This window comes from Melanostigma gelatinosum, assembly GCF_949748355.1.
Source record: "Melanostigma gelatinosum genome assembly, chromosome: 17".
In the NCBI taxonomy this organism is placed as follows: Eukaryota; Metazoa; Chordata; class Actinopteri; order Perciformes; family Zoarcidae; genus Melanostigma; species Melanostigma gelatinosum.
In genome coordinates, this window is record NC_136650.1 from 4,558,619 (window position 1) to 4,582,133 (window position 23,515).

Consider the following 23,515-nt stretch of genomic DNA (forward strand, 5'->3'; position numbering starts at 1 on the left):
TTTGTTACACAGGTATTGTTATTTATTATTTATTCGTTTCGCAAAAGTGAATTATACACAGAGTACACATGTCTGTCTACACAGAGGCTCCCCGAAATAGGGGACCCGAGACATTATAAGGTTTAAGATGTGAAGTTATTGCACCACAATGCTTTAACCACGCTAGCGGCCGGGCTTTACAGGTGATGGTCGGTCGGTTGGTCCACCTCTTTAGTCCAGACTGAAATATCTGAACTGATATCAGACAATCATGGTCCCCTGAGGATGAATCCTATTGGTCTTGATCTCACAGCATGATGCTCAAAGGTTTCACATCTACTCAATAGATCAGCTGTAAGTATTGTACAGACATGTTCTAGCGCCACCATGACGTTCACATAGTTTAAAGTGAGCATGCTAGCATGCTAACATGCTATGGTGAACATTAACATCTTCACGTGAGCATGCTAACATTAGCATTCAGCTCAAAGCCTCACGGAGCATCTAGTATGACTGTAGATTCTTAGTCTCGTTTCATGTGAAGAATAATTAGCTAATAAATTGATAATAAACACATTTTAATGTGCACTGGCATTCTTTGGACATATAATGAGTCCACAGCGGCCGTCGCCGTCGTCTCACCGGTTCGTGCCGGTTTGCAGGAGTGCGTCGTTCCTCCGTTCTCTCCGGTCAGCGAGCCGCGGCTCGAGTGGAACGTGGGCCTCTTCAGTTTGGAGCCCGACGGCGCCCCCTGCAGGAATCACATTAGATACACACTAGTACATCATCATATCACTCCAAAACAAACATCACGTGGACAACTACCATCTCACAACAGCCTGTGCACACAAAGAACCAAACAAGTGAAGAAGATCACGGCTCACACTAAAAGAGGAGTAAAGTAATGATTATCTGACTTGTTGATTCATCTTCTGATTATTTTCTTGATTTATACTATAAAATAGTGAAAATGGTGCTTTGGGTTTCCTAAATAGTCTCAGGGTGATCTCATCAAATCGTTTGCTTTTTCTGATTCACCGTCTAAAGCCAAACTAATTCAGCTTAGTCTGATATGAGACAAAAACAAGCAGCAAAGCCAAACAAGTGATCATTCTCTGTCGTCGCATTCAATTCAACTCATCGTTTCAACCGTTTGTAAGAAATTCAAAAAGTCAGAATTTCCAATAATTTTTTCTGAATGTAATTTATGTTTAAACGGCTTTTCATTTTTTACCACAATCAGCTTCCTTTCCAGTCAAAACCGTTCTGTGACATCATCAATATTATCATTCATACCCCGTCATACATCGTCCATGCCAAGTTAAAACCGGTCCTCTTCAGGCTGTAGTTGGGCCACATCATGTTTATTCTCAAAGGTTGGAACATTTTCACAACCCTCAAGAGACGCGATGATGTAATTCAAACACGAAAACCACTTAAACCTGCAGATTCAACACTTTCACATCCCAGCAGCAGACGTTTCTGTGGGGCAGTGTGTGCGTTAGTGCATTAGCGCGTTCAGTGGGGTGGCGCGGGTGGGTGAGGGAGGTGGGGGGGGGGGGGGGGGTGAGTGTGTTACCTCGTGCCCAGGAGTGGTGAGGCCGTGACCGAGATCTGGGCAGCAGTGGCACTTGGTTGGCGTTGGAGTTTTACTGTGTGACAGCCAGGGCTTGGCATAGTCACGCGAGTGAGTATGGGAGGACTGAAGGGAGGAAGGGAGCAAGGAAGGATGGAAGGAAGGAAGTGTGGAGGAGGAGGAGGAGGAGGAGGAGGAGGAGGAGGAAGAAGAGCAAAACAGCAAACGAGGGAAGCAAATGGAGTGAGGGAGTTATGGAGGGAAGGGAAGGAGTGGTTGGATAGCGAGGAAGTGCAGCGCAGTGTATTTTTGTGTAAGAGCAGATGATTTGATTTTCAATTTTAATAATTTTTATTTTAAACAGAGAACCCAACGAAGCAGCAAGGACATTATTTTGAAGGCAGGTTAGCAGGAATGACAGGAACGAGGGGAAAAGATGAAAGACAAAACAAAGAAACAAGAACAAAAAATACAATTTCACAGTTAAGGATGTGGTGATTTCTGACAACAACAACAGTAGGATGACAACAACCGAACCATGTGCAACACAAACAGATAACACACATACAGTCACCAGCGTGCATTCAGTCGCTCTCACACACACACACGATGACAAACAGGCAGAAAAAAGACTAAACAACACTAATGGCTACACGTAGTCTGGTTGCCTGGTAACAACGAGCTGTTCAGGTGTGCGTGGCTACTTTTTAAGCTCCACAGATGTCGCGCCTCCTCTCGACTTAAAGATACGCTTCCTGTTGCCGTGTTTTAATCTGTGACTGAAAGATGAATCTGATAAATGAGGTTTAAGGAATGGTTCATTTTCCTCGTGGTTTTTATTTAATCTGCACAATCACATTTCGTCTCAGGTTTCAGTAGTAACAAAGAAAATCATTTAATTTGTCTTTGCTCGTGTTGTTTTATCTCAATATGAACACAAAGTACATTTTCGTGGCTGAATCTCCTCCTGTGTAAATGAATCAAATGAAACCCTCGACTCTAAAACGTGCAGGAGTCGGACTCTTACCCTGGACGATGCGGAGGCCGTCGGCGTGGCGGGGGTGGAGGGAGCGGAGGGGAGCGAGGCCCCGCTGTGGGAGGCCGAGGAGGAGGAGCGGGTGGGCGAGGCGTTGCGGGAGCCCGGTTTGGAGCGTCGACCTCGGGAGCGGAAGGCGGCCAGACCCTGAGACGCTCCTTCAGGGAGGATGAACTTCTCCCTCAACTCCAGGTTGGTGCGACCGCGAGCTGAAGAGAGAAGACGGCAAAAGAGTAATGAGTCGGTGCGTTCATGTCGGCTCACACATTTCCTCCAATGGGGGGGGGGGGGGGGGGGGGGCAGCGAGCAGAGTGAGGGAGAGAGAGTCGGTGCTTCCTTGGCTGCAGACGTCAGAGTCCGTGCACTTTTCGGTAGAGAGTGCACGTGAGCAGGGCGGATGTTTGGAGGGGTGGGGTTCAGGGGGTCGTGAGTGCAGATTGGTTGAGTAGTTCTTAGAGGGAGAGGTGAGCGAGTGTGTCTCCCAGGTTTGTCTAAAAACATATTTTCACAGAGTGACGCACAGACTTTCATTGCGTATTTGCTTAAAAAACATCTGAGGGTGGTGGGAGCAAAAAGCACAGCCTCTCTTCTCTCCCTTCTCAACAAGGTCTCCCGTTTGGATTCATTTGGGCTTCTCGCTGCGTCTCAGCTGTGCTGTGTGTGTGGAGGTCATGCCCAGTTTATGCTTAGCAGGAGGGAGGCCAGAGAGTCAGGGCTTCTCCCTTCTTCAAAAAGACACTCGGCAGCATTCTCGTACAGAAAGTAGTGCAGCAGCCCCAGCAGACGACAAGAAGCCTGGAGAAGCCAGCCACAGAGAGGAGGGGGGAGAGAGGGGGGGGGGGAGAAGAGAGAGAGGGGGAGAAGAGAGAGCAAGAGGACAGAAATATATAAAGGGAGGATGGAAGAGAAACAAATTGAAAGGAGTGAATAAAAGAAGAGAGAGGGAGGAGAAGAAGGCTGCAGCTAGCCGTAGCAGCAGTGCAACTCGTAGCCTCATGGCCATCGTCCCCTAGCAACCCAACAGCAAGGCCGCTCAATTAAACGGGTGCACCCTGCAATTACGTCCCCCCTCAATGCCATCCAAGCCAGGTGCACCCTGTAATTGTGTCTCCCACCAACCAGCCATCGCATTTTATGGAGCCACGTTGGAAGCCAGCGTTATTAGAATCCCAGGCTGGCCACGCCCAGGTCTTACACTGTCCCTGTGAAGCATGCATGGGAATGTTGGCTTTTCTTACACTAGGAAGATGAGAATACATGGAAGCGGTGTTCATTTTAACATGAAAACACAACACGTTACGACTTCTTTTCTGCTGAGCATCTCCAGCCATGTTTATTTGATTGTAAAATCTTGCATTCATAATGAAAAGTAAAGACCAGGGGGTTGGCCAAACCCTGCTTTGAGTGAGGAAAGCATGACGCAAACATGTGGCACACAGACAAGAGTGATGTCAATGCCTAAAAACACACACAAACCTCACACCAGTTAGGAACTGGACACACACACACATATATATGTACACGGACACACAGAGCTTTGGTTAAAGATGGAGACGGACAGCTGGACGGACGGATGGAGCGTGAAAGAGATGGAGTGACAGAGGAGCAGAGAGAGAAGAAGTGTAGATACCTCGGCAGCAGAAATAGCCAGGAGTAACTGTCACTAAGAGACACAAGAGAACATGTGAAAAAACTGCACGCTCACGGTGGAATGAAGAGTCACACGCGCACACACACACGCGCGCGCACACACACACACACACACACACACACACACACACACACACACACACACACACACACACACACACACACACACACACACACACACACACACACACACACACACACACACACACACACACACACACACACACACACACACACACACACACACACACACACACACACGAGTGTCAGTGACCCCTGGAAAGTGTTTTAAAAGACAGGTCAGGATATCAGAGCTTGCATGAGCGACAACAGCTGGGGGGTAAAGAGGGGGGTGGGGGTCAGGAGAGCAGAACAGTGGGGAGACATAATGTTAGTCAGGTGATCGCAGTCAGCAAGGCACAAGAACAAGGCCAAACCAACAAGTCAAAGAAGAGGAAGAAGAGAAGGTGAAGATGATGGGAGAGAGGGCAAGAAGACAAAGACAGAGGAGGAAAAGAGAAGAAATCTGGAATAGAGTCCAGGAGAGACAGAAAAAGAAAGTTGCCAAACAGACGGGGGGGGATGAAAAGACAGGCTGTTAGGAGAGAGTGAAAGCATCGGAGATAGAGGAGAAGTCCAACCTATACGAGATGAGATGGAGCTACTGGAATCGGAGCGGAGAATCTTAAGTCCTGGATGTTGCACTGGGAAAAGAGAAAAGGGGAGGGAGGGAGGAAGAGGGGGAGGGAGGGAGGAAGAGGGGGAGGAAGAGAGGGGGATAACTGAGGACCATGCACCATGCAATACTACCATTTTATTGAAAAGAACGGAATAATTAAGACAGAGGAGAGGGAGAGAGAATCGTCTGTGCGTGTACAGAAATAAGAGGTGTGAAAGGATGAACTCCTTGAGGACGGGCTCAGAGAGGTGTGAGGCATCAGAGATGGAGAGAAACAAAGACACCGAATGTAGGGAACACTTGAAGGGAACACTGGAGAGAGAAGTGAGACGGGCAGCGTTTCACCTGCTGACCGACAACTCCACAGACAGACGTGTCGTGTCAGAGCTTTTCCTTCAGCTGGTGCGAGTGTGTCGGGAGCTCCGTGCTTTCACAGAGAGCAGAGTGAGAGCGTGCTGGTGTTGGTGCTAGAGCTCGACCGACTTCATCTGGTGTCCGATAGCCACCTTCCAAGATGGCACCAGACACATTTCAGTGAAAGGCCTCATTGTGACGGCCGATCATGAAGATGAAATCGCAGTTGAACAACGTCAACGATAAGGATAACAAGAGAATTGGTCAATGGTGTATGACCAGTATTATAATACAGTACTGTATATATGTAGATATGTTTACTGGAGGAAAGTTCTAACGGGACACAACGTGACCTCCCAGCTGTGTGCAGTCGAGGAGAAGACATTCCTCTTTGTGCACGCAGCACCAGCAGACAGGTTAGCATGAGGCAAATATCAAGTCAAGAAAACACCACGATACATTTTGTTTTCCCATTTCTCGTCGTGTATAAAATCCCAAATGAACTGAGTAAATTGTTTGAACAGCGTTTGTTTAGGAATGATTCCGTTTCAAGCTTCTCTGTCCATGCTGGTTAAAGGGTTGATCAGCGTATTTGTAATCACTATCAGCTGTTTCACGACTACTGGAGCTTCAGCACCGTCAGTACAGCAGGAACATGATGATCCTTTGTTCACTGCAGCAAATCCTCAGATTAACAGTTGAATCAGGCTCCTGAGGCTGGATCGCCAAAACGTAAACCATTCATGCTCCCCATCGTTGTTATTTGGCGTTTTTGACAAGTTCATTTATTTTCCAATGTAAAATGTCACAAAATAATTTCAAAAAGGTTTATGTGAAAAGTGTTGTAAAAATCTGCCACAGAAATAGATTTTCAGTCGGGCTCTGGTAAATGCATGTGAATTTAAAAAAGTGAGACAGAGGAGGAGAAAGAAGGTATGAGGTGTGTGTGTGTGTGTGTGTGTGTGTAAACATCACTCACCTCTGCATGGATCATTCTTGACCAGAAACTCATCCAGAGCCATCCAACCACCTCCGACTCTCACCATCACCGTGCTGCGCAGAATCCTCACCAGACGCAGCTGCTGAGAGTCACCGAACTGACGGGAGGAAAGAGAAGAGGAGGAGGAAGGGACGAAGGCAGATGAGGAGAAAAGAGGGCAAGAGATAAGTGAACGGAGTAGAAAACAAGAGTGGAAAAAGAAGAATGGGCAGATAGAAAAGGAAGGAAACGTAGGATAGAGGAGAGAGAGAGGAGAGAGAGGGGGAATCAGAAACAGTCAGTGAGTAAAATAGTATTTGATAGATTCATTTGAACGGAATCACAGCGTCACACAAAGCAGCCCATGTACCAAATCTGAACATCTGTTCTACTCCATGCAAAAACATGCACTGAATAGTCTATCTGATGATTCTCAGCCACCCAAATACAAGCATCATCGTCACAGCAGAAATCACCGCTCTGTTTGGATTCAGCCCTTAAGTTCTATTCAAACCGCCGAGCAAAGCAGAAGTCCACAGCGACACCAGCACAGAGGGAATCTGGATCTCTCTCCAAGCAGCTTGATTTGCTTCCCAGCTTCATACGAGATAGATATAGATATAGATATATATATATATACACACACACCGAACCACTAATTACCACTTCAGCCATGTCACTGCAATTTGTCACTCAACAGAAAACAAATGACAGCAGGAACACAACTGGACGGTGGAACCTGCTTACACGTTGCAAAGCCACAATGGAGTGCTTCCTCTTTTTTTTATGTCATTCACTAATTTGGAATTATAGCAACAACAAAACAAATGAAATCGTGAAAGCAGAAAGGACAGCACTCTATTGGTGGGGGAGGCAGGAAGCAGATTCCACACATCCGATCACAGCAGCGGCACGTTACCTGGTTTCCGAGGAAGAACTACAATAAATCCAGCAGACACGGAGCACAGGAAGACAAGGAGAAAGAAACAGAGCCAGAGTGAACCAACACGTACTGACAACTGATGATGTAAGAATGGATACCATTTATATGTGTTCAAGTTCTGATAAACTGTTGATCTCTTTGTGCAGTTCTGTTATTTCAGCTCAGAATTAGTTGTGTGAGCATGAGTGCCTGTGGACGTTATGTCGGTGCTTCATAAAACTGCCAGCTGATGACATGGAGGTAAAGAAAGCGATGACGAGTGAAGCCAGACAAAAAACAAGACAAGACGCACAACCAATGGGACAAAAAGTAGCTGGTGTAGTGTTCGTGTCCCCAGTGTCCTGCAGTCAGACACTCTATATCGTTACACAGTGCAGAAGGATGGACTGGACACACATTCTGTAGCAGTGGGAGTGATGGGCGGTCCACTACGTGCTGCTGGAAACTGTCCACAGCTGCTATGAATGCTGCATAGAGATACACGCAGCCTGCTGGGGGAGCTATTGCAATCAAACAACGTTTCAACACAATGAAACAAGGCCTGAACCCTCCCGGGGTTGTATTTGATGATGACTTTCATTTTTGGCCAACAGGGTCTTAAAACTCAGGCTTAAAGAGACAGTTCACCCTCAAACCAAATATATTCTTCTTACCTGTAGTGCTATTGAGCAATCTACATTGTGGTGCGAGTGCTGAAGGTATCCGCCTTCTCTCGTTTATCATGGAACTAGATTGCACTCCACTTGTTGCGTCAACAAATATTCTAGAGATCATGCTAATTCAATGTAATCGCCAGACGTTTTCATGAGCAGTTTCAGGAGGAACTATTTGAACGTTGCAGTTCGTATCCAGCAGCCAGCGAGGTTCTATGCAGTCACATTTACATTATTAATGTTTTGGTGATGACAATCCTGGCGGGCTGTGAGATTAGTTATTAACACATTATACATCAATGCTATCAGGACATGACATGATATGTTATGATACAGACAATTATTAACACACCATGACATCATGATGTGAGATGGACACACAAACAAACACTGAAGTTATGTTGAGACGTGAAATGGTGGACAAGTGAAGACACAGCCAGTGAATAATAAACTGTCCGTTAGTCAGACCTGGCTCAAACAGCGTTTCTTTATCCTCCAGAATCACAGAGTAAAAGTATACTGCTCTTTATAACGGTGAAGCAGAGCGATGGACTAAATAGTTCATTCTTGATCTGTTCTATTGATAATGAATTACAGTTTACAGTTTACAATTACAGCCTTTATACTGCACGAAGAAACAAAATGGCCGAAGATCCTTTGCCAATCGGTTTTGACCCAGGTCTGTAAACATTTATTACAATGAATTGCAATGAAGGTGAACATTTTCTTAAGTTTACATTCGTTTGTAATTTGTTCTCCAAATGCCATCAAGCTGAAGCAGAGACTGAGCAGAACTTACCCGGTATTTGTTCTCTCCTATCTGCTCCACTTGGAACCTCTTGGCACATTTACACTGGGCCACCTGCCGAGTCACCTGCACAGCAACAAGCAACATGTGAGTGAATGCAATCAGACTTCTAACCATGCATCCGAGCGGCCGACTGACTGCTGTGGCCGGTAGCTCATTGTGTGGATGCTTGGCCCCGATACCGCGCCGTACTTCATGACTTGATATTTGCTGGTCTTCTGGCGTTTCTTACCTCGTCTTCTATCTTGTCGGCGTCGGTGGTGGGTCTGTAGGCGTCCTTGTTGGGGTGCAAAGCAGCAACGAACTCGTAGTAGTCGATGTAACCGTCTCCGTCTCTGTCAAAGATGTCTGCCACGGCTGTCATCTCCAGCTTACTGGTGGGGAACTCTGCACACAGACAACAAGAATTCAATCAGTTTATGTCTTTATAAGTGTCAAACCAAGACCCCCCCAGCAACCACATGAATACCAAAACACTGTCACCCATAACCTACTCGATGCCAGGATGCCGTCGATGAACTCCTGCCGCGTGATCTTTCCATCCTGGTCCTTGTCGATGCGCCTGAAGAAGTCCATGACACGAGACTTCTTATGGTTCATCCAGCGCATGTACTTCTTCCTCCACACGTCGAAGTCAAAGTTGGCAAACTCCTTGAGCTGGAAAAGGACGATGCAGACTGTGAATGTGGTTCTGAATGTTTAAGTGATGTCAAGTTATTGCTTTCATTGAGCAGGAAACGGACTATCTTGGGATTTAACTTGGGTACATTAACCCGAGTGCATCACGAGGGACATTTTGGGCTTTTTTAGTTTTCCGATCATTTCGGCTGTGTCACTGCATATGGTTTACATTTTGGCAAGTTTTTTTCTTTTCTTCTAATTTTGGAAGTTCAACCTCAGCTCCTATAATAAACTGTGTAGCTAAAATACAGACACTCAGATCCTTAAGGACAAAAAAGTCCCCATTGAAACCCATTAAAACCACAATTACAGCATAAAATCATGCCTTCTCTGATGTCAAGCTTTCCATTTAGAGCCCTGCTTACTAATTGTAGTTTCTATTTAGTTATGTTCCTCGTTTCCACTTGGGTTATTGCTGCAGTGTGTATGTGTTTGGTGCAATGCATCAAAATCAATGTTAATGATTGACATACATACTGCAAAAGAAACCCCCCCCAACATTTAGTATAAAGAAAATAATTTAAATCTAGTGTTTTTAGTTTTCTTCCATAAAACAGCAGCAGTGCCATTATGTAAACAAATACAGGGTGGAACATTATAATGTTTAGTCGTTACTATCAAGAATGAAGTCAGTTAAAATATTAAAGTCAATATTAACGAACTTAAAATTAATAAATCATTTTATGGCAGTTTTTTGATGCAGATATTTTTCTCTTCTAATGACATCGGATCATTTAAAAAAAAAAAAACTGAAGCAAAAGGGTTGATCATATTGAAAAAGACACCTCTTCCAGTCGGTCCAGACCATCGTTGAGTTTGCGCTGGCGGTCGAGAGCCAGCAGCCAGACTTGCTGCCACCTGGCACAGAGCTGGTTGAGTCTTGGGTTTCCTCCCGACAGCTGCATGGCTGCCTGCTGCTGCTGCTGCTGCTGCTGTTTGCCTGTGGAGGAGTAAGCAGAGAGTTAACGAATCCTCGTCACTTTTGATGAACCTTCTGTAACGCTGTCGTCACAGAGTGGGAGACGATAATATTTGTGCATCTAAAGTTAAACGCGGGAGACTTACGGGCTCCTCTCCTCTCAGCCAGGCTGCTGGCAGGCTCAGATGGTTTTCTCTTGTAGGTCTTCGTCACTTTGTCAACGTCCGGCTGCTTCCTCGTCATCTCCTCCATAAACATCTGAGAACAACAAACACTGAACTGTTAGGGGACAGCACAAACAAATTCAGCTTTAACTCCATCTAGTGGTGCGTTAAAAAGACCCCAAACTATGCCTGGGCTTTTAGTGATGAGTCAGCGAAGCCCACCTGGTGTTCTGTGATGAGTGTTTTGAGTTGTGGGATGTCCTGAGGAAGCGGCTCCGTGTCCTTCTGGACCAATGTGGTCTCGGCGAACTGGAGCCATGACAGCAGCTCCTCCAGCAGGTTGGCGTTGTTGAGCACCTCGGTCAGAGCCGTCTCCAGCCGCTGCTCGTGCTGTTTGGCCCACGTCAGCACCTGTGGAGCGAAAGGCGCTGATTAACATAGAATACATTTATATATAATAAATTCTGCACTCCTCAACGCAACGTGGAAGCCATGATTGATTCGCCTGAGACCAACAGTTATGTGACTCAACTGCAGGCTGCTGAACACAGAGAGGAGCGGTTGTAAAAATGGAATTTGTTCAATATACACAGCACGTAGAGCCTTCAATTTCTTTTTTCAACATTGGTAACACATTGGTGAGCACTTGGAGAAATGTTGGATAGATAAATTCCATTGCTTGAATTATCAAAGATATTGAACTTTGGTTTTTCTCCTTTTTATGATTGATGGCATGGTAACTGTGTTCTACTGCACAAAAGGCATCTCTTCTTCTCGGCATGGTTGTGTTCTTTCCACAGAGGTGCAGGACTTATATAGTGCAGTGAAAAACGAGACAGAGAGAAAAATGTGACGGGATAACAAAAAAACCCAAACTGCTTGGGGTTCAGAAGGTTAACAAGAGGTAAACAAATCTCAAAACCTAAAGCTAAAATGTTGAAAAGAGGAAACAATATAACGGAGGATATTATTAATAAACCTCCTCCTCACCTCCTCGAAGCGTGCCCTGATGATGGTGATCCAGTGTTTGATGGTGGTGATGGAGTCAAGGTGACAAACGGTCAGGATGCCCTCTCCCATGCCTGCAGCCTTGTTGACGCCCGTCCTCTTCTCCTCCACGGTGCCCATGAAGTCGCGATGCGTGTGCAGCAGCGCCTGCAGAGTCTCGGCCTCTTCGGGGAGGACGCCGCGGAAACGGAGCGTCTGCTCCGCCTCGGAGAGCCACTCCAGAAGGACCTGTATTGCCGTGCGAAACTCCTCCGCCTGATGGAGAAAAGGGTCATTGGTAAGGAGGCAGGAAGAGGTCTGTGATAGCGTCCTGTGCTTTATGTGGTGTTGAAGTTTTGGATGTGCACTGCAGCTTGCTCTCTGACCTGTTTGAGGGCCTGCTGGAGGCGGGTTTGCTTCGTGACCGACAGAGCGCACACCGTATCCCAGCGGTTGCTGAGCTCCTGAACCTGAACTTTGACCCACGCCGTGTCATCGCGGCCGGTGTCCATCAGATCCCGAGCCGAGCGCTTCAGAGCCTGAACGCTGCTGGTTCTCTTACCCAGCTCTTTTTGGAAAGCCTGCAGGTTTCGGACATCAGTAGCGTCAGACTCGGAACCATCTGTGGCATTATTATCCTCTCGTACGTGTTTAACGAGCACGGTTCTGTTTACGCACCTTATGCGAGTCCATGAGGTTGGACACCAGGTCCAGATCTCCGTGGACGGGCAGGTCTTCAGCCAGCTGGGGCTCTACTCGGTACAACCAGTCCACCAGGGCCTGGAGAGCCTCTGCAAACTGGCCGGAGAACAGCAGAGCCTCCTCCAGCTTGTGTTGTCTGGATGGAGGAGGGAAGACAAACAGCTGTTAATAATCATATTCACATCTGTAATGAATAGCCGGGGGAAAGCCAGTTCCATCGTCCACCCTTCATCCTCTTTACCTCTCCACGCTCTTGCCACACACGGTGTCCCACTTGTCGCGGACCTCTCCCACAAGGTGGTCCATCTTCTGGGTGTCCGCCGGCAGCTGAGCCTTGTCCCTCATGGCCCTCCCAGACCTCACGGTTGTGTCGTAAACCGGCTGCTTCGAGCCCAAGGCTTTCTGGAACTCCTGGATGGGCGGAACGAGGAAGAGGAAGAAAGAGATTTGTAGATTGGGAAGCAACAAACAGAGTCAACAGTGTGCGTAATAATTGCCTTGCAGTACCTTGTGTTTGGCCAGTTGTACTTTGATCTTGTCCGGCTCGTTGGAGATCTCCAGCTCAGAGTCCAGTCTCTTCTCGGCTTCTTCTAGCCAGTCGGTCAGCTTCCTCCAGGCCTCGTGGAACTGACAGAAGAGAGTCACAGAGTTTATTTTAATACATACATTCTCTCTAGCTGACATGTTCCTAATACATACAATGTTTGCAATCTGGATTCATGTTTAGGTGCAAGAAGTCATCTGAATTTTATCATATTTAGCTGAGACTGTCACCAAGAACGACTGAGTTTTAGCAGAGTATAACTATATCTCCAAAATACTATCAACCAATAGCAGAGACATTAAGGTCTGAAGTTAATGTTTCTGTAAATCTCAGTCAGTGAATCCTCACTGTCTCTTTGGTCTAAATGGGACAACATCAGCATTTAATCACCCTTTACTACAATACATCAGTTCAGTACCTGTTTGGCGCGTTTGCGAGCCTCATCGAGGTGTCGCCCGCGGTCCAGTGACCTCTGGACCAGCTTGTCCCAGCGGGCCTGGACGCTGAGCAGCAGGTTCTTGATGAGAACGACGTCCTGCTTCAGGCTGGCAAAGCGGAGCTGAGAGCCGGCCTTCTCCAGAGCCAGGACCTGCTCTCTGTGGGTGTTCACCTCGTTCACAAACACCTGGGAGAGCAGAAGGAGTTAGGGATAAAAGTAACGACGAGGCGTCTTTCACCACGTTTCTAGCGACTGGCGACCATTCGCTACCTTGTGCTCATCGATCTGGAAGAGGACAGTGTCCAGTATGAGGCTGGGGGGCTGGGCCATGTTCAATGTCTGCTCAGCTTGGGTCAGCCAGTTGATGGTGTCCTGCAGAGAGGTCTGGAAACCTGTTGCCAAGGAAACGGCCTCTTCCAGCTTTGCCTGTAGGGGTTCAGAGTTTAAAATTTTAAAAACAAAACAATAAACCATCAAAAGCCAGAGAAAAAACACAACTCCGGTCAATAAAACATCTCCTCGTGTCGCGGCCTTACCTTGTGGTCGTCCATCTTGATGTTGAAGCTGGCCCACTTGTTCTGCAGCATGGCCAGGTTCTGCTGGGTCTGGGTGGTGCCGGGTCCTGCTTCTTCTCCTCCGCGAGCTAGCAGCATGGACTCTCCTTGATCCAGCAGACGGTGGTACTGGTCCGCTCGCTGGGACAGCTGGGCCTGAAGCTCCTGCAGACGGAGAGGACGCAAATGTGAATCAACACTAAACCGTGAGCGCTGTTGTGTCTCGCTGGTTGGTTGGTTGGGAACAATGGAAGCTGTTAAAGATTCAGTTGCCATGTGCCAAATGTCTCTCTGTGTGACTAGAAAATTGGTCATCTAGTCTAGTTTCATATGACACCAGCACCTTCACACTAGCTTTAAAACCGGCCTGCTGCAGCCTCAGAAAGCCGGTGATGTCGGGGAGTTTAAGAGGTGAAGGTGTATGGATGTGTACTGTGGATGACAGTCTGAGCATAAAGCTGTGATGGGATTCTCTGTTACCAGGTGTTGCTGGAGCTGCTCCCTGGCCGTTTCAGGGAGACCGCCTGTCGGTTTGGCGGCGGACAGCTGGCTGTCCGTCCTCCTCAGCCACTGGAGGAACTCCTCCAACTCGCCATGGAAACCTTCAGCCTACGCAGTAGAAATTAATCAGTTCAGATTTCATGAAAACACTACAAAAGCCAGGGCTGTCACTGTTATTCATCAGCACTAACGTTGCTTCTTCACTGTACCTGGTGCAGGGCGGCCTCCAGTAGCTTCTGCCGCTCTTGGGTCTTGAGCAATAGGCTCTGCCAGCCCTGGTGGAGATGGTCCAGCTGGTCCCTCAGATGGCTGGCCTCGTCGCCGGGAGAGGACTCCAGCAGCTCGGCTCCCGCGCCGTTCACGTTCTCCACGGTGGCGTGATGGGATAGAACGTCGTTACGCAAAACCTACAACACAGAGGAGGGAGAACAAAATGAATTACACAGAATTAAATCTGAATGTTTCAGTGCAACAAATCTTGTGTGTGTCTCTCTGAAGAGAAGAAAAGGACTTCAGGACTAAGGGGCATCGACAGGTTTCATTAGCACAAATGGCAAATTATGTTAAAGAGTCAAACTATCTTTAGGAAACAACCTGTCTTCACTTTACAATGTCAGCTGGACCAAGACGAATAAGTCACAAGGAGGAAACGGATGTATTTTTTTTGTTCGTAACAAACTGAGACATACGTGATGTTTAGCCAGCTCAATTTCGATGGCCTTGGGGTCAGAGCTGACTGGTCGCTGTGTGTCCAGAGTGGCGTGTGTGTGGTTGAGCCAGGCCTGCAGCTCAGACAGGGCATGCTGGAACTGACCCAGGGCCAGCAGGGCGGCCTCAAGCTTGTGCTGTGGTGGAGGAGAGACAGAGGTTCAGGCTTAAAAATAGGAACTCAAATAGTTTGACTGTAATGAGAAGCAGCTGTCAAATACATGCGATCCTCCAGAATGCCGGCAAAGAATAACATCGTCAACTCCCAAGAGAAACCGCGGGGCTGAGAGCTGGAGGTCAGCGACGGAACCGCGTCTCCCTGAGACGGTTTTATTTCTTTGCTCATTGATGCAGATTCTAACTCCTCCGCCTCACCGCTGCCACATGTGGTGACATTACCTGTCTGTGGGTGATCTTATCCCCCAGGTTTTCCCACAGGTGTCGGAGCTCGATCAGTGGCTCCTGGATCATGTCCCGGTCTGTCTGGTCTGACACCTTCTTCAGCAGCAGCTCCCCCTGGTGGCACAGCTTCTCCATGTCAATCTGCTGCTGGTAGACCTCCACCTTGTACTGCTGCTCGGGGTGAATGAAAGGAGGAGTGTTTTGTTCGTTCTTCATCCTTATTTGATGGCAGGTTATCTAAAAATCTGATAATGTAAAAAAAAAAAAAAGAGACTCTCTTGCTAACCTTGAGCTCTTCAATTTGCTGTTTGACGGTTCCCAGATCAGTACCCACAGTTGACATTTCGCACAGCTTGATCACTGCGTTGTCCAGGTAGTCAAACATAGACTGGAAAAATGCATTAGAACTGCGTCAACATCAACAACAACATTTGCATCACGTGAAAATGTTGGTGCAAAGACCACACTCATGAATGATTTGGCCCAGTAAACTACAGACTGATGCACAAACCTGCAGTGCGTCCTGATACTGCACAGACGCCGTCATGGCCTCATCCAGTCTCTCCATCCTCTCTCTCCAAGTCCGGTTCAGGCCGTCCCAGGCAGCGTTCATCTGGAGACGGATGGGAAGTCGTGTTAGTGGGTCATGTTGCAGAGCTCAATTCCAGAAAATGATCTTTTCAGAAGCAAATTAACTTCTTGTTGTGTTCATTTTCTCACCTCATCGATGGTCTTCTTGACTTCAGGTTTCTCAGTTTCTCCACAGGCGAAGATGAGGTCGGCTCCGAGGGTCCTGACAAACTCCAGTTCCTCCCTCAGGCCGTCTGTCTCGGCCTTAATGGCCTGGTGGAAGGATAGAGAGAAGTCGTGTGTGAGGTTGTTTAAAACCCAAAAAAACATCACGACAGATTGCATTTCTTCCATCGATTAGCTCGTCTCCCCCTCGTGCCCTCCATACCTCAGCAGCCTCAATCTGTTGTTTGATGAGCGAGGGGTCCACGCCGGGGTCCTCCAGCTCTTTCACGATGTCCTGGGAGTCTCGGAGCGTGCTCAGCAGCGCCGCCACGTCGGCCCAGAACTTCCCGGCCAGGTCCAAGACGTCGTTGAGCTTCCCCTCCCGCTCCTCAGCCCGCTGCCGGATCTCGTCCCACAGGGAGCGCAGGCGCAGGAGGCGGGTCCGAACGGCTGGAAGAGAGGGTTTGAGTTTAATCAGGCTGCTGGAGGAAAGCAGGTGGGATCTCACTGGAAAAAAACAACCAACTTCTTGGTTATTCTTTATGTCATGTGAAGAAAAGTAATAATAATGTTTTCTTTGTTTGAATTTTGCCATCTAGTGTAAAGTGAAGTCTCACAACAGGCCACTCCCACTATCGCTGCACAGAGAGGCCTTTTATAATTTCACGAAGCGTGGACGGCCGGAGTCCTCCTGAGGTCAACATAACAAAGACGAGTGTGTGTGAGTGTGTGTTTTGTCTCACCACGTGGTAACGTTGGAAGTAATATGCAGAGCCTCGCCGCATTTCAAGTTTCGACAAGGGCTGCCCGCTGGCTTTGTGCCAGTAACAGTGACTTACACTGGCCAGTTGATTGTTCAGTGAGCACACTAGTTGGACTGGAGCCCAAAATAAGATTTTTATATTTTTCACCCAGATTACAGACGCCTGTTACGTCGCCTCTCTTCTCTGACCCACTCTGAATTCTGATGTCTGATTTGTTTGATTGTGTGATGTTTTCTTCCAGTACTTTTCCATTTTAAATGAGTCACCCACTAGTTGGCAGCAGTGTTTAGTTATATAGCTGTTTGTTTGGCTCATCAGTGAGCCAAGTGCAAAAAAGTGTACACTTTAAATGAACTGTTGAAATATGTGTTTGTGTAAATCCCTCATCCTGTTGTAACACGTGGAGTGTGTGGCCAGTCCTCCACATGTGAGACCCGTCCCAGACTCTCACCCTCAGCGGCCGGATCGTCGTGAGCGGCTCGCCCGATGAGCTCCTCTCCGCGAGCGCAGAGGGCGGAGAAGCTCGGCAGCAGTTTGTCCAGCTCCAGCCCCTGGGCTCGGTGCTCCGCCAGCTGCTCCCTGATCTTGTCTACCTCTGCCGCCACGGGCGGAGGCTGCCGCAGCCGCTGGACCGCCCCCTCCAGGGTCTCCAACAGGGGGTCCATCTTGTCGTGAAACTGGGGACGGAAGGAGAGTTGGAATAAAGTATTATTAAGAGGAGGAGGGTGTGTGTTGAGGGGGCTGGGTTTGGGTTTTTAACAGCCGGGTGACATTTTGAAAGTGGGAAAATACTGAGATATTAAGTGGGTGGTCAGCCCTCTGTCGCAGAATGCATCAACTTTTCGGCTTATTTAACATATTTTATCTTATATCTGATTCCAACAGGGGATGTAGAACAGCAGTACAGTTCTTCGATAATATTTGATATCTCAATTTTGCACCTTCAACATGTCATCCATGCTGTGTAAATCAGACAAAGCTGGATCTACCACACAAGAGGGAGCTGCTATGGTACAGTTTCTAGAGAGATGACGGACTTTCTTTTATGCATCTAAGGGAAATCAGATTGCTTGATCGCTACACGGGACAACAAATCTCATCTAGCCACAAGTGATACAAAAGGACAGCTATCAAGGACATCACTCAAGCAGAGTCTGAGACTAAAACTTTCATCATTGGAAAGCATGTCTCAGTTTTAGACTAGGCTTAATACAAGTCTACAAATCTACACAAAGGTTTCCGAACAGAGTTAATTCAGTTTTATTGTCACTCAGGGTTGGCAGACACATGGTTTGGCCCATTATGTAGATCATATAGAAATTAAAGGATAGTTCAAATATTTTGAAGTGGTGTTGTACGAGGTACTCGTCTATAGTCGGTGCATTACCTACAGTCGATGTCAGCACGCCCCTGCTGGGGGATTGAAGCAGTTATCTATGCTCCCTTCAAAGCCACAAGACTCCTTTGACAAAAACAGCAATTTTCCTTCACAGAGCACTGGAGCTGTTGGTCTACCGCTTCCTCCATCGGTTAGTTCGGTTAGTTAGTTTGGTTTCTGTGAGGTACAATGACTCAAAGGATTCTAGTCTGAAGAGAGCATAGATAGTCTGTCTGACACCAAGGTAAAGCAGTGAACAGTGAACATCTGAATATAGCGTACACTTATACTGTTGATTGTTTTTAGGTGTCTAAAATATGTCCACAGCTGTACAGTGCTATGCTCCTGTGCTTTTTCCAAACTCCATCTACTGAAGGTCATACTCTGACTAATATGGAAGTACCGAATACAACCACACTTCAAAAAACCCAAACTGTCCCTTTAAGTGGAGATTTAACTGGAAATCTCACGCTTAAGAATTTTTTGAATCAGTAATAATCCAGACAATGTTTACCCTTTGAGATAAACTGACTGCATAAATTATTACTTCATCTGGTCAGATTAGTACATGATTAGTCCTCGTATTAGTATAGATTCACATTTGATTAGTCGACCAAATCATGTGGTATAACCGCACCCTGAGTGCCAGTATGATGCTGTCTTACCTCTACCAGCTGGGTGATTGCAGTGAGCAGTGATGATGGATAAAATGATGGTGTGGGGGGCAGGGGGGCATGGCAACACACACACAGCACATCCACAATGAACGAGGGATGGGATGGTGGAGGGTTGCAAGGACGAGGGGTGGACGCGATGAGTGAGATTAGGGTTAAAGGAGGGAGGAGAGACAAGGAGGTGGGTGGTTCAGGATGGAGTGAGAGATGAGGACAGTGTGGAGGTGCAGGTGGATGAAGAGACACATGAATTGGGTTTGACAGGGGGGCGGAGGGTGGAGAAACAATACAATGAGTTAAATCAGAGACATGCACAGAGTACAAACTGTCAGGCAATACCGACGGCAGCAACATAGCTGATTCAATAGTGTCTCATGAGATGAAGCGCGAAGGGAAAGTAAAATAACCTGAAGAAAACTAGCACCAAAAGACGACATGATGTGATAAGAGACAAATCTACGCAAATGATACAGCGAGACTAAAAACTGCTGGATGTATGTATCGGCTCTTAATCATAAGATCTAAAGTAAAATATATAAAACAAAGTCAAGAAATAAGTCCAGAAAACCAAACCAAATCTTAGCTATCGCTGAACTCCTGACGTTGCAAAAATAAATCCTAATTATCATTTAGTTTTTGAGCAGCAGACACAAACGCACACATAGACCTCATGCGGCTTGGTAATTAGATTTCGTCTGAAGCTGCAGACGCCGTCTATCATGCTGTGAGCAGACCTGGGCCAAACGCTATTTACTAATATGCTCCAATCTAAAAATTCTTCACTCTGCACTGAGAGGCTGAGAGTCAATTCATACACAAAATCTCATTTGAGTTTACTAAATTGACTTTCAAACAACTCAGGTCAAAGCCTTCTGACTTCCTGGTACCAAAGTAGAGTCAATTAAAAAAACCTATTCGAGGCGGGTCTGCAGCTAAAACACAGAACCGAGCAAATCCAGCATCAAGCGGTTAGATCGATAGATATACACGTTAGTCATCCCCGGGGGGAAATTTGTTAAGCAATTAGTCCTCGGTGACGCACCTGTGCAGACTGGGACACAGCCTCGTCTAAGGTTGTTGCACGACCTTTGACCCCCTCTTTGATGGCCAGGTAGCGCTTTCCGGCCTCAGTGTAGCGCTGCGTCACGGTGGCCCCCTCCTGGAGGCTGAGCTCGACCAGCTGGGGCCCGATCTTCAGCAGCTTGTCGATGTGGGGCTTGTGCTCTGCGATGGACTCCCTGAGCAGCTAAAGAGGCAGTGAACGGACAGAGAGAGGAAATTAAGAACACGTCAAAAATATACACTTTTTAGGGTCAGAAAGCTGAGAGAGAAAAGATTCCAGATCCTCTTACCCTCATCTGGTCCTGTTGCAGCCGGAGAGCGTCCGTGTCGATGGCTGGCGGTGGCAGCTGGGTGATGAGGGTTTCGGTCTCGCCCAACCACGGCTCCAGTTCCTCGTAGGTCTCCCAGAACCGAGCGACCAAAACCTGGGCCTGCTCCAGGGCTGAGAAGCGCTCACTGTGGCTCTGGCTCACCGCGTCGTAACGAGCACTGAGGGAATCCGTCTTCACCTGACGCAGATGAAAAAGACGAAGACGTGAAGATGCCACACTTTTCACAGATGACTTGTCAGTAAAGAGTCATGACCCTCGCACAGTCCGTCCCTTCCCTGTTACCAATGTACACAAATGTAAATTTCCTTATGTTCAGTCTCAGTGACTCACTATCAGTGCGTCCTTCTGGGCGTCGCTGCACGTCTCCAGGATGTCGTCTTTGGTGCCGAGCAGCTGATCCACGGTGTCTTTGTGTCGGATGATGTCGATGTTGAAGGCCCTCTGCACTTGCATCTGGGCCACAGTGACGTCCGGCTCCAGGCTCAGCGGCCCCAGAGACACTAACTTGCGCTCCGTCTCCCCGACCCAGGCCAGTTCTGCATCCACTGCCTCCTCGTACTGGAGGGAGGAGTCAGCGATTAGCAGGTTTACGTGCTCACAGTAAGAGAGACCAAGCTAATGGAACATAGGGATAAAACCACTCGCAGTACCTGTTGTGACCTCTGGATGGCAGCTTGTACCAGCTGCACCCGCTGAGTGATGGTTTCGTCAGACTGGCGGTAGCGCTGGTTGGCATCGGCGACCAGGCGGTCCAGGCCCTCGCGGGCCCGCCACGGCACCAGATCCAGCAGGGCGCTGCCCACCTCGTTCACCGTGTCCACCAGGCGCTTCTCCGCCGACACTTTCTTCAACTCCTGCAAAAGTGGAAATGAGGGATTAGTTTTACAGTTTTACAAAAAAAACTGGATGGCAGCGAAAAGACAATCATTTTCAATAGCTTTTATAAACGGTTATTGAGTTCCCAAAAAATCAATGTTACTATAGTAACTACTGTGGGTGGGTTGATACTGGAAGAGCTGAAAATGTCATCACAGAGAGGAGCTGTCATCAAACTAGCTGTTCCTTTCAAATATGTTTGTTTAGTCGACTATGGGGAACAAAATCTTTCAAATGTGGATAATGAAGTCTGTTACGTCTGCAGAAACAAAATGAACTAATGAAAAAGAAGAACTCCATCTTAAAAAGTCCATGAAATGTGTGCGTACAAGTGACACACAACCACCAAGAAGCAATGACTGGTGTGTTGTAGTGAAACATCTAAATAATGTCACTGTTGTAATTAAACTGCCTGTAAAAACCTAAATGCTTGAACACGGTATGATGAAAGACACAAAGGCGTTGCCGCTGGATGTTTCTAATTGTGTTTTTGCAGTGTCCTTTATTTTGACAAAACCGTTAAATAAATGGATATCCATCTCGTTCTGCACCCACCTTCTGTCTGTGCTGGTAGGCGGGCGTGGCGTCGGGCTCCACGTTGTTGAGCTCCGCCTCCACGCCGTCCAGCCACTGGTTGAGGTCGTCGTGGGCGCTGGCGAATCGCGTGGCCAGCTGCAGGGCCTGCTCCAGGGTGCGGAGGGCCTTGCTGCTGCCGGCCGTCATCTCGGCGTAGCGGGACTTGATGCCGTCCAGCTTCTCCTGGATCAGGAGGACCTCTTCGCCTGCAGGAGGACACACAGGTCGGGGTCACGCCCAAAGCTTTCATAGAGCTCACCAGTGTGATAGAAGCGTATAGAAGACGACCTCTTTTTGCATTTATAGTTTTTCTATTTTCTTTTCTTTCTCTCCTCTTTTATTAAGATTGAGTAACACATTTTTTTTAAAGATAAATAAGATAAAAGGACTTTAAAAAAATATCAATTTTCAATCAATCATTGATATTAAAGGAGAAAAAAAAATAGAAATACGCAAAAATGTTTTCTTTTCCTCTTTTACATTCTACTTATGTACATTTTTGTGATTTTTGCGCTCTGTTTAACGTATACTAGTTAAAGTATGTGCATAATATTATCTATAACAAACTGATCTTAGTGTCCGTCATGTTGACAGATCCTCAATTGTTTCTATTAGTGATTTCATGAGGTAAACCAACAATTAACTGGCTAGCAGTCAGCGTGGCTAATACGATGAGGAAACCAGATGTCACAGTTTGGTTCTAACTTCCAACTACAGGAAAACTGTTTCAGTTTCTTTCTAGTGCGATTCTCTAAATTCAGAGAATATAGAACATCTGTGTTGGGATCTAAAGGAGCGTGTTTGGGTTATCAGCATTTAAGAAACTGAATTCTTGACATCAATAGAATTATTGATGTATGTAACAATTATTAATGATTATTAATATAAACGGGGCACCACCCTGCGAACAGGGACCAATAACCAAACGATAAAACTAAGTCTCATAATTAGTAGTCACTCATAATGTCAATAGTCTGCGTATGACTACACATTCAGTGACAGTGAAGGTTTAAGTTCGAGCACCGGCTACTACATACAGTCTTGTCAAATACATATGCACAAGTAATCACAGACGACTGCTCCTGAAAGTATAACAGAGTTTATTGAATCAAAATAATAAATGATCAAATCAATTAATATTGCAACCAACAAACGTTATCATACAATTTTATATGCCTAAGCTAAAGAATGAATAAAATGGATGAGAGTGTATGTCTGTGTGTGCGTGTGTATGTGTGTGTGTGGGTCTGTGGGTGAACAGGAAGGAGTCTTACAGCTACGCTAAAGACTACAAAGATGGCGGCGTCGAGTGACGCTGGCCAAAGGGGAGGGGCCTTAAGAACTACAGCTAAAAACTACAAAGATGGCGGAGTCGAGTAACTCGGACAAAATGGCAGTTAGGCTGCTGTAAGTAATTCACGTGTGCCGATGCAGCACGTGTGTGAGGCGCTCGTTTGAACGAGGTTCCCCGGGGGTAGAGCTAGGAGCTATGTGTATGTGTGTTTCGTGAAAGGAGGAAAGAGAAAAAGGGTGGGGGCTCATGGATCAGACTTCTGCGTGCGGTCCGCGTTGTAGTGATAATGGGGGTGTCTGGCGTATCGTACATAACGTGCCGTTGTCGGTAGAACTGCCAGCAGTTATGTACAATAGCCGAGATTCCACACTTCACTCACAGAGCTGATTTAATGAGCAGAGAATACTACACGAAGGGTAGTAAAACCAATGAAAAGAAATCAAATAAATCCAAGCAAACAGTCACAGTTAATACACGAATACAGCGGAGCTTCTCTCGTCCGCGAGGAGTTGCGTAATATCTCGATATCACGCGACAGTAATTTAAACAACAAAAACACGGGAATA

At 47.0% G+C, this 23,515-nt stretch overlaps 1 protein-coding gene across 1 annotated transcript in view; it reads right to left on the reverse strand.

Moving 5' to 3' along the window:
• Positions 1 to 23,515, reverse strand: part of macf1a (microtubule actin crosslinking factor 1a) — a gene marked incomplete at its 5' end in the record, with an annotated part of 117,677 nt that overhangs the window by 3,468 nt on the left and 90,694 nt on the right. The window contains 35 exons of the mRNA XM_079288262.1: positions 622 to 730; positions 1,559 to 1,681; positions 2,583 to 2,800; positions 4,222 to 4,254; positions 4,883 to 4,945; positions 6,254 to 6,371; positions 7,173 to 7,190; positions 8,649 to 8,723; positions 8,890 to 9,044; positions 9,152 to 9,314; positions 10,124 to 10,278; positions 10,404 to 10,515; positions 10,644 to 10,832; positions 11,412 to 11,684; positions 11,795 to 11,989; positions 12,087 to 12,246; positions 12,352 to 12,521; positions 12,618 to 12,737; positions 13,073 to 13,279; positions 13,364 to 13,519; positions 13,630 to 13,812; positions 14,128 to 14,256; positions 14,358 to 14,555; positions 14,838 to 14,993; positions 15,256 to 15,429; positions 15,545 to 15,646; positions 15,770 to 15,871; positions 15,979 to 16,101; positions 16,217 to 16,443; positions 17,209 to 17,434; positions 19,852 to 20,055; positions 20,162 to 20,380; positions 20,534 to 20,761; positions 20,854 to 21,057; positions 21,635 to 21,861. Coding sequence (XP_079144388.1) covers positions 622 to 730; positions 1,559 to 1,681; positions 2,583 to 2,800; positions 4,222 to 4,254; positions 4,883 to 4,945; positions 6,254 to 6,371; positions 7,173 to 7,190; positions 8,649 to 8,723; positions 8,890 to 9,044; positions 9,152 to 9,314; positions 10,124 to 10,278; positions 10,404 to 10,515; positions 10,644 to 10,832; positions 11,412 to 11,684; positions 11,795 to 11,989; positions 12,087 to 12,246; positions 12,352 to 12,521; positions 12,618 to 12,737; positions 13,073 to 13,279; positions 13,364 to 13,519; positions 13,630 to 13,812; positions 14,128 to 14,256; positions 14,358 to 14,555; positions 14,838 to 14,993; positions 15,256 to 15,429; positions 15,545 to 15,646; positions 15,770 to 15,871; positions 15,979 to 16,101; positions 16,217 to 16,443; positions 17,209 to 17,434; positions 19,852 to 20,055; positions 20,162 to 20,380; positions 20,534 to 20,761; positions 20,854 to 21,057; positions 21,635 to 21,861 — 5,514 coding nt within the window. The remainder of the gene's footprint in view (positions 1 to 621; positions 731 to 1,558; positions 1,682 to 2,582; positions 2,801 to 4,221; positions 4,255 to 4,882; positions 4,946 to 6,253; positions 6,372 to 7,172; positions 7,191 to 8,648; positions 8,724 to 8,889; positions 9,045 to 9,151; positions 9,315 to 10,123; positions 10,279 to 10,403; positions 10,516 to 10,643; positions 10,833 to 11,411; positions 11,685 to 11,794; positions 11,990 to 12,086; positions 12,247 to 12,351; positions 12,522 to 12,617; positions 12,738 to 13,072; positions 13,280 to 13,363; positions 13,520 to 13,629; positions 13,813 to 14,127; positions 14,257 to 14,357; positions 14,556 to 14,837; positions 14,994 to 15,255; positions 15,430 to 15,544; positions 15,647 to 15,769; positions 15,872 to 15,978; positions 16,102 to 16,216; positions 16,444 to 17,208; positions 17,435 to 19,851; positions 20,056 to 20,161; positions 20,381 to 20,533; positions 20,762 to 20,853; positions 21,058 to 21,634; positions 21,862 to 23,515) is intronic.